Consider the following 16,301-nt stretch of genomic DNA (forward strand, 5'->3'; position numbering starts at 1 on the left):
ATGGGCGGAGCCCCGGCCGCCAGTGCTGGTGGCCGCTGCGAGCGGCCGCCTCTGCTCCCGCGCGTTGCTGCTACCCAGGGTGGCGGTATGCTGGGAAAAGGGGTAGTCGGCGGTGGCGGCGGCACCAAGGCGCCCAAGCCCTCTTTCGTGTCGTACGTGCGCCCCGAGGTGAGGGGGCGTCGCGCGGGCGGGGCGTCGTGCTGGAGTGGCAGGGGCGGGGGGCGCCGGGAGCCCCTTCCCTGCCTCCGGAGGGCCGCGAGCGCTTCTTGCCTGTGTGCCGGAGGGGAGCTGAGCGGGATGAAGGCCCAGGGGCGCGCTGGGACTCCTGGCGGGCCCGGGTGGGATTCCCCGACGCGGGCGGGCAGGTGCTCGAGTGCAGGGCCCACCTCACCGGGATACCAGGTGAAGGGGCCCTGGCCGGGAAGGTCCTGCGGCCCGGCTGGCTCCTGGCTACAGTAGAGGGGAGCTGGGTTTGGGGCACCACGGGAGGGCAAGGGCTGGGGGGACTGACCACCCCCCGCCCCAGCTCCGGGGACCTGCGTAGAGCTTGCAATCCCGGCGGGTGGGTCTGCCCTGCTCTCGGCATTTCTCAGTGAGTCTGTAGAGCTTGCTTATCTCAGCTGCTTGCTTCTAAGAGTGCTATGACGCCGCTGGCGGGACCCGGTGCCCTGCTTCCCGCTTCCCATCAGCACTACTGGGAGAAAGTGGGGTCGGTCCCGGCCTCAATCAGTATCTATCTCTTCCTTGTAAATTCCCCTCTGTCGCTTCTTTCCCCTTTCATTTCACTCCCTCAGCATCAGCCTTTCCACCTCCTTCTTACTTTCCTCCTGGAGTTTTAGTGTCAAGTTCATTCATTCATTCAGAAGATATTTTTTGAGCTCCTACTCAGGGCCAAACACTGTTCTAAACTGCTTGGGGTATACATCAGTAAACAGAATAAATATCCCTGTTCTCTGGAAGCTTATCTGAGGGAGAGAGGAGTAAACAATTGGTAAAATAGATGTGAGTAATTATATGGTATATTAGAAGTTGCAAGTGGGATAAAAATAGGGATTGACTGATGGCCCATGGGGCAAAGAACCTGCCTGCCAATGCAGGAGACCCAGGAGACGTGGGTATGATTCCTAGGTTGGGAAGATGCCCTGGAGGAAGGCATGGCAACCCACTCCAGTATTCTTGCCTGGAGAATCTTGATGGACAGAGGAGCCTGGAGGGCTACAGTACTTAGGGTCGCAAAGAATTGAACATGACTAACACTTTTCTTTTTTCAATTATATGGTATATTGGAAGTTGGAAAGTATGGTGGGAAAAGAAAAGACCCCCTTTTCTTCTTTGCACTTGGGCATCTGAGCAAAGACTTGAAGGATGCTTGGGATCTGAGGGTAGAGTCTGGAGTGTTGGAGGGCCATCAAGGAAACCAGCCCTGCAGAATCCAGTGAGGGAGGGGGATGCCCGAGTCCCCGGAGAGGAAGTTAGGCTGCAACTCGTAGGCCACGCTGAGCTCCTGATCCAAATGCTTGATTAGATGCATTTTCATTTTTGATTTCTGAAGAGTTTTTTTCCCCTGCTCCTCTCTTAGCACTTTAATCAGCAACGGGTGCAGAAGCATTGGCAAATTCTTGGGCTGTCTTCCCACCTCTGTAAAGCAAAGGCAGGTGGACTGTGAGGAGAGGTCTGCATCAGGGAGTGCTTCTATAAAACCACCAGCGGCCTGAAGCCTTTGCATGTGTATCTTTAAATTCAAATGTGTGTCTTTTTTTTCCAGTGCAGAGTACTCTTCTTATTTTTAGTCCTAATTTTAAAATAAAAACCACTTCCTCTGTAAATGCCTGATAAAGAGTCAGGGTCATCTTGAATATTCAGCAGGCTCCCTTTTTAGTATCGAGGGTAAGTAATGTGGTCAGTTTCTCTTTGTGTCTTTTTGGTTGAGCCTGGGTTGAAATGCAACTGATCTTTTAACCTTTCCTCTTTAGTGAGATTCGAATGTGAGTGGAAGTCTTCTGAAATGTGGCCAGAGTTCAAGAATGTTCCAATTTTTTATCCACCAAGCACACATGTTGTAATTAGGCATGTTTTCCCTCTTTGCCTTCAGCTCCTGATATATTTCCTTTGAGGGATATTAGGGAAGGGGAGTGGGTCAACCCCCAAATAAGCCTGAAGTGGTCACATTTTTCAGATCCTTATAGTTTTGGCAGTTCTCTTTCCTCACAATAAAATAATGCTATGTAGACACTATGCTTCTTTGTTGAAATCTGTCTCTAAAGATATTTTGTGACAGAGTGTAAGGCTCTGACCTAAATTGTCGATGAGTTTTAGAAGATAAGGGAATGAAAGAGTGAGGAATCAATTTGTCATTTAGTCTAGCTTTTGCTAGCCATTACATTATCGGAAATACGGTTTTGAGGTGTAGCTATGTGTCTCTGAGAGCCCTGGGCCTGATGAACTTCCGCTGGCTCGCTTAATAGAAGTCCTTCTGACGACTGTCATTCTGCTGTTCTTTTTCCTCTCCCTCATATCGAGTTCATTGTCAGTGCTTTTCATGTGTTTCCCCATCACTTCTTTGTACGCGCTTTGCTTTTGTGAGCTGGGAGGTCGCAATTTCTCACAGCTCTTTTTGCTGGTAGATCACTAAGCCACCAGAACAACCTTCAGGATGTAAGATGCCTTATGGTCCCTGTGTCCAGTGATGAACTTGTTCTTGACTGATCAGACCTTGTAAGATTTAACAGGATCTATGTTCTGTATGCCAAAGAGCCTATCAAGAGTTAGCACTTTGTATCAAAAGCAGAAGGCTTAACTGGGTAAGAGTATTTGAAGATGATGCTTTTACACATAATAGCTTTTTTTTTTCTCTTGTGATCAGAAAGGGTTGGCATTGGACGGCCTAAAATGAGGGATAGGAGTTTACTTCCTCCATTAACATTGGATCTCTGCCACGGTAACTTGGCTCTTCTGTCACTGATTCTCCTAAATCAGGGAACAAGCAAGTTAAAATCTTGAGCTGTAATTTAGGAACTTCGGTCGCGTTTTGTAAACTCTGCCCAAAGGGTGGCACATCAGTGAATTTGATAAATAGGAAGTCGATGGTTTTGGAAGCTGAGGTGAACAGGAGGGAGAGAGCTGGGCCGGTCTTGGTGGTACCCAATGGCTGGTACCTGAAAACATGTCCGCACCTTCACTCCAGCATAGGCCCAGGCACAAGGTGCCTCTGTGAATGGAACCCTGGATGCTGAGCTCTGCTTCAGCGAGGTGTTAGCTTATAGTTTGGGTGCCAGCTCTTCTTTTCTTGTACAGAAAACACGTGTTTGAATTATGGTGATTTCAGAAACGATTAGTGTTCATTGTAGAAAAATAAGACAATGTAGATAAGCAAACATTTTTTTAATGGAAAAATTGCAAGCTGATTAGTGACTTGGAGTGTTATCCTGTCAGATGTGTGTGTAGGGCATGCATATATATATATATATATTTTTTTTTTTACCAAAATGGGATTAATATTGCTGATCACATTATTTTATAATCTGCCCATTTCACCAGAAATGTATATTGTGAATGTCTTACCTTGTCAGTTGTTAACTGTAACTTCTTTTTAAATTAGACCCCTTTTCCTCAACAGAGACAGACAGTGTGATGGGAGATGTTAGGTAGCACAAAAAGGCCAGGAAGGTAGTATGGTTTTAAAATGGTTTTCTGGTCAGTTACCTTCTCTGGTACCGAAGGACAACTGATTTCCTTAAGACTGTCAGTTCTCTGCTCAGTTACCTTGAGGTTGTAAACTCTGCTTTGGTAATTCTTAGTGGTTAGAAATGCTTACTGTCTGTACCTGGCAGCTTGTGCTAATAAATAAAGCACCACGGTGTGTGTGCTCAGCTGCTCAGTCATATCCAACTCTCTGCGACCTCACGGTCTGTAGCCCGCCAGGCTCCTCAGTCCATGGAATTCTCCAGGCAAGAATATTGGAGTGGGTAGCCATCCCCTTCTCCAGGGGCTCTTCCGGCCCAGGGATTGAACCCAGGTCTCCCACGCTGCAGGCGGATTCTTCACTGCTGAGCCACCAGGGAAACCCCATTAAATGGTGGTCCTAGGAGAAAGTTCTGATTTAATAAGAACAGGTTCTCTCGTGATGAGAGAGCTCAATAAACGCCTCGGGGTGCTGTGTGTTGCCTTCTGAAACTAAGACCAGGAAGAATTCAGCTTTGAGAGTCTGCTCTACTTGTGCCCGTGTTTGTGTGGTATGCCAAATATGGTTAAGATGTCCTTCTAGTTGAGTTTAGGTCAGTGTTTGACTTGAACGTACTAGTAATAGTTATTAGTTACTTAGTTGTGAATTTTTAGAGTTGGAAGAAAATATAGAGATGACCCAGTCTGCCCGTGAACTCTTGGTCTGTTCTGTTGATGTGGAAATGAGGCCCTTAGGGTTAATTGTCCTGCCCACGGGTACAGTGCTTTTGCAGAGCAGGGTTAAGAGCTGTCTCCTGAGGCCAGCAGTGCCTGTGACTAAGCCAGACCCACAGGAGTTCAGGAAAGGTTTTACGTAGATTTGAGAACAGACAAGAGATGTGAAGACTGAGAAAAGTCCAAAAAATCCAGATTCAAGAGCCGATGCTTTGCATTGATTCCCCCAGGGAGAATAATGCATCTGATTGCCTCTTCCTCACTTAGGGCTGTTTCTTTTGGTGGGGGGAAAGTGAACCTGTGATCCTGTGTGCTTCCCAGAGCTAGGACTGTGGGTATATATTAAAATTGAAAAATTTTTTTACTGGTATTGATTAGGCACTTCTGTGTCCCAGAAACTCCTTATCTCATTTCATCCTCATATGTCTTATGTGGTGCATACTACCATGACCTCTCTTTTTTGTGTCCAGACGTGCAAAGTGAGACCCAGAGAGTTCCTTGCTCAGGGTCACAGCTGGCAAGGGTTGGTGCCAGGATTTAAACTAGGGTGGTCGGACTCCAGGGCCATTCTCTTATCCCTCTGTTTGTGAATGCTGGGGATATCGTTAGTGAAGCATACTTGTAGGCATGCCTGGTGTTTGCACATGAGAGTGCTTTTTCCTGTTCTCTGGCAGCAGTTTCTTTCTTGGCTTTTGTTAGTTTGTCCACCAGGGGATCATGAGCAGATATGGGGCTCATTGGAGATATGATAAATTTGTTCAACAGGTACTTACTCAGCACCGGGTGGTGATTGGCACTGTTCTAGATGTTGGGGGTCCAGAACAGATGAAATGACTGAGATTATTTTTTGGTGGAACACGATGGTATTGAACTGTTAATACCAACTTTGATGACTTTGATGGGTCGATGACAAGAAGAGATTGGCTTATCCTAAAACAGACCTCCTTCCTCAGTTCTAGCAAGAAAGGAATACCTCTGAAAGCAAAATCTAGATCCTGTGACTTCTTCTCCATTCCCAACTGCTTTTTCTAAGGGCACAATTTTCTCCTTGAGCTTCGAGATCATCGGTAGTGACTTCACAGGCTGTTGAAGGACATGAAGAGTTCTTCCTGAAACGACCACTTTCCTAGCTGTGGCTCTAGCCTGATGATCTGTCCAGAGCTTCCGCTTTTTCTCTGCTGCTTGTGCTTCCTGCGGCATCTCCTTGGGTCCCTTCCAGCACCACACAGCTTCTGCAGACAGAGCACCAGAAGATGTCAGGAGGCTAATGTAGGCAGTCCTGCCTGCAGCCAGCAGCACAGTGGCCACTGCGACAGCCCCCACTGCGGCCACCACTCTTCCGCACCCTGGTTCTGTCTCTGACGTTAAAACCAGCCGTGCTGTTAGAGTCTCAGGCTGTGGGACACCCATGCTTAGAAACTTAGACGTTCTGGGTCCTTCTCTGCACATGCTCAGCAGGATTTTGGTGTCCTTTGACTACTTCCACAGGAAACCGTCCTGTGTCACAGTGTGCATCAGAGAGAACTCAGTTTTTAGGGGGTCAGAAAAAAATTTTTTAATCACTATAAAAGATGTATACCTTATTTTTACGATAAAGACAATATTGCCGACTTTGGAAGTTAGGAAAATGAAGCTACCCTTAATTATGCTACCCTAATAGCCAAAGTGACTCTTTCCATTTTTTCTTTTAGTATGTCCAGGCTTGGTCTGTGTCTTACACGGTTGCAAACACAGTATGTGTGAAGACTTAGAGCCTGCCCTGTGGTAGTCGTGACTGAAGGTGGTACCACTGATTCCTGTCAGCAGGGCAGACACTTAAGAGCTGGTTTTCCAGCAGGGAGCCACCCTCAGGTTTTAATGCGACGTCTTTTTTTTTTTTTTCACTTACTTTTGGCCGCACTGGGTCTTCATTGCTGCATGTGGACTTTTCTCTAGTTGCGGTGAGTGGGGGCCACTCTCCAGTTGTGGTCCAAGGGCTTCTCGTTGCAGTGGCTTCTCTTGTGGTGGAGCACAGGCCCTGGGGCACATGGGCTTCCGTAGTTGTGGTGCACGGCTTAGCCTCCCTGCAGCATGTGGGATCTTTCCAGACCAGGGATCGAACCCATGTCCTCTGCACTGGCAGGTGGATTCTTAGCTACTGGACCACCAGGGAAGTCCACACTAGTGACTTCTGATGTGCTTTTTTTGAGACCCCAAGGAGAACAGAGGGTTTGTCGTTTAATAAATCACTTAGAATCAGCCTCTTGAGGTAGATTGGGAGGTAGGATTGAACCGGAATAATTTTGCCAACCTCTAATCTGCTGCTGCTTCGGAAGGAAGAAGAGAGGAGGTAGACATGGAGAGGGGCCCCAGCAGTGAGCAAACCTTTCCAGTAGCTGGAAGGGCCCCAGGGCCTCCCCCTTCCCCTAGTCCCCTCTGCGTACCTGGGCATCACTCTCCAGGGAAAGCAACCCCTTGTCATTCCTCCGTCTTGCTACCTATGCATGAGGCCAGTCCTTCCAAGCCTCAGTTGTATTTTTACTGGAAAAGTGGAAATAATGACATCTGTCTTATCTGATAGGTGTATGTGAACATTTATGAATCTGAACTGTGATTGTGCACAGCGGGTGCTGCTTAGCAGAGAACTTGGCCGCTAGCTGGGTAACCTTCAGGAGATAGAACTTGGCCACTAGCTGGGTAACCTTCAGGAGATGTGGGTTTTCATTGTTACTGTTATTCAGGAGCCCCCTGGAGGGTTCCAGAAAGTACTCAGTCACCAGTCTTAGAATACAGAAATCTTTCCCTAAGCTAAGGTGTTAATGACAGTGGAGTATTTTAGTTGTTGCCGTTGTTGCCATGGCACCGTTCCCGGAAAGTTCTCTGTGTGGTAACTCTTTCTTAGAGTGTTTTTCACGATCTCTGAAAGTTTCTTTTCCTCTTTTCTTATTTCCTTTTTACTTTTGAGAATGCTTTGATTATATTTAAAATTCCAACCTGATGAGAACACTGAGCGGTCGGCTTTTTTTCATTGTTAGCATTTGGCCTTTGACATTTTGCTGGATTCATTCTGTGGACTTATTTTTTCCTCTCTCCTCATTTCTGAGTCTTTCCATCATAGGCCACATTTTATGCATTTATCACATCTGGTCAATGATTTACTGAAGATACGAGTAAGGAAAATCAAATCACCTCTGGGAGTAATAATTCTCTTTACGTGCTCCAAAGGCAGTAGCCAGATCGAGTGCTGTTTTGACGTTAAACGCTTCAGTCCTTGTACACCTCGCTGGTGGGCGGCCTTTCAGAGGAGGAGTCTGAGCCCTCACTTGTTTGCTTTGTGGGGAGAGGGTGGCTTCGGCCAGGAGAAAAGCAGGGCTTGTGCATGAGAGCGCTGACCACAGGGGTGGCATATTTTGAAGTCTGCCTTTTCCCTGGTCACAGATTTTCAGCCGCTGTTTCAGGCAGTGATCCTGAACTGCTGGATTTTTGTTTGTTTGTTTGTTCTTGTTTTTGCTGAGAGGGCTTTTTTTTTTTTAAGATCCCTGAGAATGCCTTTGATGGGAATGGTCCCAGTTTTTTGGATGAAAAATCTCACTCTTCTACCCTTTTCTCCATACAGAAGATCGTATCCCTGTTTTGCTTGAATCCCTTGAGATCTGCTTCCTGGTGTGACTTCCCCTCTCTGAGCCTCCCTTTGATCTTCATCTAACGTTGGGTGCCCATCTTCTTGGCAGGCTTATTTTGAGCATGAGCGGAAACACCATGTACGCCCAAACAATAACTTGAATTGGGAGAATTATTGAGTGTTGCTACCATTTGCTAAGCACTGTGTTAGAATTAGGAATGAGAGAAAAAAGCAGTCTGTGCAGTCGGGAGGCCCACATTCTGCCGGCGAGATGGCACGTCGACAGATGGCTGTGTTGCACAGAGGTAGGTGCTGCCTGTTGACAAGGGAGGAGCGCATGACACTCCCGGGCACGGAGGAGGGCCCGCTGCGGCCCCACAGCAGCATCTGGCCTCATTGGGAGGCTGCGTGGGACTTGGAAAGGGCAGCGTTGACATGGGCTCCGGTGTGGGGAGGAGGAGGCTGCAAGCAAGAGGGACAAGTTGGAAGACTCACAGGTGCGTGGGGACCAGGTGGTCGGACCATCTGTCGTCATCTCTTATATAAGGTGCATGTGGGCCGTGTGAATGTGGCAGGTCTTAAAGAGTAGAATCCGGGGGTACCGCTGGGACCTGCAGTTTGTTCCCTGTTTTCTGTGGATGCTGCTGTGTAGGTCAGCCTGGCTCTTGGTGAGCCTGTAGGCAACTTCTCATTTGCCCCAGTTCCTCTTGTTCCAAGATCATGGAAGAGCTACTGCCCCAAGGCTTTCAGCTCCTTGCCAGCTCCTCTGCTGACCTGACATCTATACATAGCAGCCCTGAGGGGCTTCCCTGGTAGCTCAGGTGGTAAAGAATATGCCTGCAATGCAGGAAACCCCAGTTCGATTCCTGGCTAGGGAAGATCCCCTGAAGAAGGGATAGGCTACCCACTCCAGTATTCCTGGGCTTCCCTGATGGTTCAGACAGTAAAGAATCTGCCTACAGTGTGTAAGACCTGGGTTCGATCTCGGTGGGGAAGATCCCCTGGAGGAGGGTTATGACAACCCACTCCAGTATTCTTGCTTGGAGAATCCCCATGGACAGAGGAGACTGATGAGCTACAGTTTATGGGGTCACAAAGAGCCAGACACAACTGAGTGACTAAGCACAGCCCAGCACAGCCCTGGAGGGGGACAAGGAGGGCACACACACAAGGCAGTGCCGTGTGTTCCTGCGGCTGCTGTTGGGCCCATCAGTTAGCTTAAATGATAGACTTTGGTGGTCTCGTGACCGCCCCCTGACCTCTTCTCCTAGCGCTTGTGTGCATTCCAGCACTGCCCTCCTCACTCTCAGTGTCATGAGGGGCATGGCTTTGGAATCAGAGTTTTGCTACTCACTGTTTGGATTTAGGCTGGGTATGTAAGTTCTCTAAGCCTCAGTTTCTTAGTCTGTATGATGGGAATAAAGGTCGTAGTATCCAGCCCATACTAGTGTCGTTAGTCTCAAGTGAGTCCCTCCATGGAGAGTTGCTAACTCAGTACAACTTGGCTTGTAGTAAATGCTTCGGAAATGTTAACTGCAGTACTTGCTGTTAAGTCTTCACCCCAGAAGTCGCAGCTGTGTGTCTTCATTCATGTGCCCTTGTCTTTGGCCACTAGAGCGGGTCCCGATAACGGCCAGACTTGACTTGGTTCCTCTTGAGCATCATTCTTCGCTCGCCCTCTGAGAGGCGTGAGTCTGGAGCTGGGGGCACCATCCCCCCTGTGGGATCCTGCCATACCCACAGTGTGCGCCCTTCCCATCTCTCTTCCAGCACGGTTTTCTTTCTCAGTGAGCTGTCATGGATGCCCTCTCTGCCATCCTGTAACAGTATATTCCCTTGTCTCGGGGCTGGGGGCCTTGGGGTTTGGGCAGCATTTTAGGTCCTGGGACTTTGCCTCCAGTTCAGCTCCGCTTCCCTCCTTCCCAGCTGCTGCCAGCACCTCTCTCATTTCCTCAGTCCTGTGTGGTCCAGACCAAGCACCTCCTCTGATGCCCGGGACCACCAACCGCAGCTGCTTACCTTACACAGGTTTTCCCACCTGCCACTGCTCCCTTTGGAGCCCCCCTCCCCCAGACACCCCTCACATCACTGCCAGGCTCCTTTTGGACACTGCCTTGACATGTCATTTTCCTATTTAAGGGTCTTTCATGCCCCCTGCCCCTTTCACTGGTCCGAACTTTAGCACCGTTCCCAGGCTCACCCAGATTCTGCCTGCTTCTGGTTTGTTGATAGAGCAATAGCTTGGATTCAGGAACCTTGGGCTGTGGCCATTTCTTATCTGAGTGTCTTCGAGGAAGCCCCTTCACCTCTTTGGGTCTCATTTCCTGGATTAGGCAAGTGTTTTTAAACAATATTTTGTTTAAGGAGCTTTTTTAAAAAAAAAAAACCCACAGCATGATTCTTGAACAACTTTTTCAAAACTCACTGTCCCCAGTCCTGCTTTAGAGATTCAGATATGACCCCTGGGGGTGGTGGGAAGGGTGTATGTGGGGGAGTATGGGGAGTGGGAGGGAGACCTGCAGTAGGAACCTGTAGTTTTTTTCAGTTCACTAGCATCTCTTCCTTCAGCCCCTCTTAAGAACTGCTGTTTCGGATGAAAGCACAGAGGAAGCCCAAGAATAGAGACAGACCAGAAGAGAGAGGGCGTGAGAGGTGCAGGGTGAAGGCCCCCGGCCAGGCCGAGCCGAGGGCTCCTGTTCCTTCAGCCCCTTTGTGTTCCCAAGTCTTTCCTCGTGCCTGGCAGCCTCCCTGCTCTGCCTCTGTGGCACAGGCTGACTGTGGCTACGGGCTTTGATGGCGCCATCGAGCGTTTACTGTCGACTCCTTTGTGCTCTGTGTCTGCGGCTCTTATTTCCCCGACAGGACTGTAAGCTCCTCCAGGGCAGGGCTGTAGTGCCCACCACTCAGCGTGGCCTTGTGGAGCTCACGGTGGCTTCAGGGAGGGTGAATGGGCGGTGGCTCGGCCATCATGGGAGAGGGCCCTTCACTCAGGTCGTGTTCACCTCTCCTGCAGAGTGAGCTTTGGGGGCTGAGGTTGAGAACTATACGAGGAACTTCGGTGTGATCACTGATTTGACTCTGGGTCTTTGTGCCCCAAGAGTCTGCTTTGGCAGGAGATGTTTTGCCTAAAAATATTCCTTTTCACTGTCACTGTGGTGCTGAGGTTGGTAGGCTGTTGACCTGCATGGATGCCTGAAGCCCCGCTGTTGCCCGCAATGTGTCTTGGGCCGCCCTTAGCTTCCTCAGGCAGCTCCTGGGCTCAGGCCCTGTCTTCTGGAATTGAGCCAGCTCTTTGGAGAGGTCAGATCTGTGGGTTTTGAGGCTTACGCTGCCCACGGTCTCACCATTTCCTCTCTAGCTTGAGTTTCCTACCAGGGAGAATGTGATAAAGGGTTTGGATTATTTAAAGGCCTGGCGAGTGCCTGGTAAGAGTGATCCTTGCTAAGAAGCACTGGTAAACCTTCCACTGCTGTGCAGTGGGTGATGAGCTGTCAAAACAGGTGAGGGCTTTACCGGGGATCATCTTGGTGACCAGTTACTTTCTTCCTTCAAAAAAAATCTGAGATAAGGGGGACTAGCAGGAGATCTAAATGGGAGAGAAAGGATTTAGAATGATACATGAATGAGGTCTGGCTCAGCTGTTGGGTGTGGGGGGGGGGTCGGTGGTAAGGGCGCCGTGGGAGGTCGTTGCCTGTTTCCCCTGCCCTGGAGACTTGTCAGAGTTGACGAGACAATTGATAGTACTATTTTGTAATAAGAGAAAAGTTTAAGATTGTCTGCCTAGGGCTGTGGGAAGAATGGGGTGACTGCTGTTGGGTAAAGGCACTTTTGGGTACCTGAATATATTCTAGAGTTGGCTCTGGTGACAGTTGTACAATCCTGTGAGTGGACTGATAAACACCTCGATTTGTATACTTTAAATGGGTGAATTGTTTGGTATGGGAGTTATGTCTTAATAAACTCATGGAATCACAGTTTATGAATCAGAAGGACCAAACTTGGGGTCTGAAGTCTTGAGTTCTAGCTTCACCACCTATTTAGCCCTCTGAGGCCGGGCACATCATCTAACCTCCTGGAGCTTCACTGGTTTTATCTGTGAAGTAAGAATGAAAATTCCTTATGGGATTGTTGTTAAGACAAACGACACAGAGCATGTGAAATAGGACATAGTAAAACCTCTGCTAATTACATATTTACATGTTTAAGTTAGTCTGTTTCTGTGGATAATGGATGTTTAGCCTGAAGTGCTCCTGAGAGTTCCCAGCTCGCCCTGTGAAATGAACACTGCTTGTGGCTGAGAACTGATTTGCATGATGTGTAAAGAGCAGAGTCCTTAAAACCTGGTCTCGAACTGCCTCATGTCTGTGGTCTGGGACCTTGAGTCCAGACAGAGAGCGTCAGTTTGCCTCTTACTGGACCTCAGATGCTGACGTTGTGCTTCATTGTAACAGTAATTGTTGCTTGTCTCCACCTGCCAAGGCAGTGTACTGTTAGCAGAGTCGAGCTGTGGTCAGCGGCAAAGCTGGTACCTGGTCAGGCTGACTCGGCAGGGTGCAGAGTCGTCTGTCCAGGAGTGGGGGGCCAGCAGCCTTGGAAATCAGCTCCAGGAAACAAACCCTAATTTGATTTCTCCAGCTTCCTAGACCTCAACAGTAGGTACACTCGCTCAGTCTCTAAACTCTATCCTTAGTGATCAGGCTTCCGATTCAGAGTCTGTTTTTGAACATGCCCCTGCCCTACTGATGAAACTAGAGCGTGTTTCAGGAAGCCAGCTAAGGAAGAGGTGTGAGGAAAGGTCAGTGATACTTACCACTGATCACAGACTTAGGTAGTAGTTTTTGTTCATTTATTCTTAAGCTTTAAAATTAAAAAAAGTTTTTTTTCGTTTGAAGTACAGTCAGTGTACAGTATTGTAGAAGTTGGGCCTCCCAGGTGGTTCAGTGGTGAAGAATCCTCCTGCCAGTGGAGAAGACATGGGTTCGATCCCTGGGTTGGGAAGATCCTGGAGAAGGAAATGGCAACCCCCTCCAGTATTCTTGCCTGGAAAATTCCATGGATGGGGGAATCTGGCAGGCTACAGTTCATGGACTTGCAAAGAGTCGGACACGACTGAGTGACTAAGCACACACACACGTTATATGAGTTATAGGTGTGCAACAGTATTAGGTAGTCAGTTTGAATAGAATTGTCTCAAGAACTGTGTTTAGGATTAAAAAATATTACCAGGGTCAAGAATTGTTTTTCTCTTTGTATTTTGTTATGCATGCTTTCAGTAGACTTTTACTGGCATTTTGCTATCTAGGAGGATATATGTTGTTGAGGCTAAAAATACAAAAAGTACAGCTCCAGCCCCTACTTAGCATCACTCGGGCAGACAGACAAGGAAAGAGACTATTGCAGTCTAAGAAAGGCTTGCAGAGGACTTGAGCTATGTGGCAGTGGGTTGGATGGAGAATTGGCTGGGTGGGACTGGCGAGGGGGATGAGGGGCCCTGTGGGTCCAAGGGTGGGATAGTGGCAAGGCAGTGCAAGGGTAATCAGAAGTGTGCAGTACGCCCGATGGTGGCTGGGTAAGTGCAGCAGCCAGGGCTGACGGGTGCAGATGGCTTCTGGAGCTGTCGGGAAAGCAGAGCAGACAGAAATACGAGAGGCAAGGGAGAGCTGAGAATGACTGCCGGGTGGATGCAGGGCTGGAGTCCAGAGGACCGCAGGTTCAGGGAGGGACAGGGGAAGTGATGAGCTGATTTAGAAATGGGAATTTGGAGAGTCTGAGGGCCTTTCCAGTGCGAGTGGCCGGGAGGCTGTCTGGGGTCCAGATCCGGATCCCTGAAGAGGAGTCTGGAGTAAAGGTCCGTTTGAGGGGAGGAGGGCCATCAGCATGGGTTGCTGGAGAGTTTCCCCAAGGAGCAGAGGACCTGTGAGGAGATGCCCAGGAGGGAGATGAGGAAGAGCAGCCAGACAGCGGGTCGGTTGTTTGGCACGGAACTCATTTCTGCTGATTCTCAGGTCTCAGCCTAAATGACACTTCCTGAGGGTAGCCATCTTTTCTGACCTCCCCTCCACGTGTGCTTGGTGTTGGTGCCGCGTCCCTGCCGTGGCCTGCCCGCCCCCGGCGTGGCCTTGCACACGTGGCTTCACGCTTGCCCCTGCTGCGGTCGGACCGTTCGCTCTGGGGAGGGTGGGGCTGTGCGTGGTGTTCACGCCCGCATTCGCTGTGCTGGTACAGCGGGTGCCTAAGAAAGGACAGTGCAGTCGGTGAAAGCCTCTGAAAGGCCGGGGGAGGAGACAGCGTTGCCTGGGAGGATGTGGTTGGTGGGCAGGCCCAGGATTGTTGCAGCGAAGGGAACGGTGCTGGGCAGGCAGGCCCAGGCTCAGGTCCCACTTCACTTACCCTTGGTCAGCCTCGATTTCCTCATCTCTAAAATGGGAGCAGTAATGTCAGTCAAGAGTGGAGAGGATTAAGTGAGATGACGAGTAAAAAGAGAACCTTCTGTCGGTGTCTAATATTAATATGTTACTGGCTTCCCAGGTGGCACAAGTGGTAAAGAATCCACCTGCCAATGTAGGAGATGTAAGACACACAGATTCCATCCCTGGATTGAGAAGATTCCCCTGGAGGAGGGCATGGTAACCCACTCCTGGAGAATCCCCATGGACAGAGGAGCCTGGCAGGCTACAGTCCTTGGGGTCACAAAGAGTCAGACATGATGGAAGTGACTTAGCATAATGAATGAATATTTATAGCACTGATTCCCCAGTTTTCCAGTTTTTTTTTTTTTTATGTGTCCATCTAAATGTCTTGAATGCTGAAGTCAATTCTTCATCTTTTATCCTGGGTGTTTGGTGGTTAGCTTACCTGGAAGCTGGTTGTTGGAATCAGTCGGTATTCGTTGGAGGCAGGTCCACCTTGCGGCCCTGAGGAACCAGACACACAGCTTGAGTGTTGACTCACTGGTTTCGCTCCACAGGCTCACTGCAGCCCTGTGATCTGTGCCACTCCTCAGAGATGAAAGTCTGAGCGATCAGGTGGACGCCTTTTAAATGCTGGACCAGTTGCACAACAAGGCGGATGTACTTAGTGCCACTGAACAGTGCAGTTGAATATAGTTAAAATATTATGTTTTATATTATGTGACTGTTGCCATAATTTTAAAAAAAAAAATGGAAAAGGAATCCATGCTGGGCCAGCTGTGTGAGGTGGGTCCCAGAGGGCGTGTCTCCTTTGGTCCGCAAGCTTGCTGGAGAATGGGTGGCAGTTCTCACATCTTGTCTGGCACACAAGTGGCCAGAATGGGAGTGCCTCTGGCTCAGCGTGGGGCGGGGTTCCTAGGCCATGTCGGGGCAGCAAGTCCTGGGAACTGTTGCTTGTCCAAGCGCAGCAGGAACAGAGGTAGCCCCTTTTGAGCTGTAGGGTAAAATGTACGGAAACTGGAAGACCTGCTGTTTATGCCCTTATCCCCTTTTAAAACAAACAAAGGTAGCCATAGCATTGGGGTAAATATTGAAATAAGCAATTTACCAAAAAACCCCAACCTTGATCCCACCCCTCTGGCATAACTGCCCTCCCTCCGTTTATTTCAAGCTGCTGTTCTGACTGAATGCAGGCCTCTAGGATTCCCAGGTTTGAAGACTTGGATGTTCTGTGACCAGCGCCAGCTGGCAGTCTCTGCTACACTCTTATGATAATAGCAAGCTCTGTCAGAACTCAGAGAGGTGCTGCACAAACCACAGGGGCCTTGGTTAACACCCCATTTGTTGAAAATTTGCATCACTTTCCAATTGAGTTCCTTTTTGGCCTGTGGCAGAGAAAAAAGTCTGTCAGCATAACTAGTAGAACCAGTTCTGCTTGATTGTTAAAAGAACTGTACTTTCCTAACCTTCTTTTCTTTTGCGTTGAACATGATACGCAGTTGGGGTCAGTAAGGGATTTTATCCCATGTGTCCAGTTCTGGAAACAAGACTGTGGCCATTTGCTGATAAGGCAGCTGGACAGGGAGTGTCACAGTTGAAGAGCAGAAGGAGCAGAGGGTTAAGGGGAAGCCCAGGGCCCTTTGCTGAAACCAGGTGACAGTTAAGAAGCTCCCACTGCTCCAGAGAAGAGGGAGAGGATAGAAGCAGCCGTCCCTGGGTGCTGGTTGAATTGCCTGTGAGATCCTGGGAGGACACCAAGTCCATCCATGGTGGCTGCTGCCCTGCCTCTCACTGGACAGGCTTCACGACTTTCTTTCTGGATGAATATCATATGCATGACAGTCTTCAGTGGAATGTTCTTTCCAGTAATATGAGAGCATTTGGTGATGCCGCCC

At 49.1% G+C, this 16,301-nt stretch overlaps 1 protein-coding gene across 1 annotated transcript in view; it reads left to right on the forward strand.

The window, feature by feature from the left end:
* MTMR12 (myotubularin related protein 12) overlaps positions 1-16,301 on the forward strand; it is a 65,644-nt gene continuing 49,343 nt past the window's right edge. The window contains exon 1 of the mRNA XM_052659171.1: positions 1-168. Coding sequence (XP_052515131.1) covers positions 1-168 — 168 coding nt within the window. The remainder of the gene's footprint in view (positions 169-16,301) is intronic.

The sequence above is a fragment of the Budorcas taxicolor genome, chromosome 20, assembly GCF_023091745.1.
Source record: "Budorcas taxicolor isolate Tak-1 chromosome 20, Takin1.1, whole genome shotgun sequence".
NCBI lineage: Eukaryota > Metazoa > Chordata > Mammalia > Artiodactyla > Bovidae > Budorcas > Budorcas taxicolor.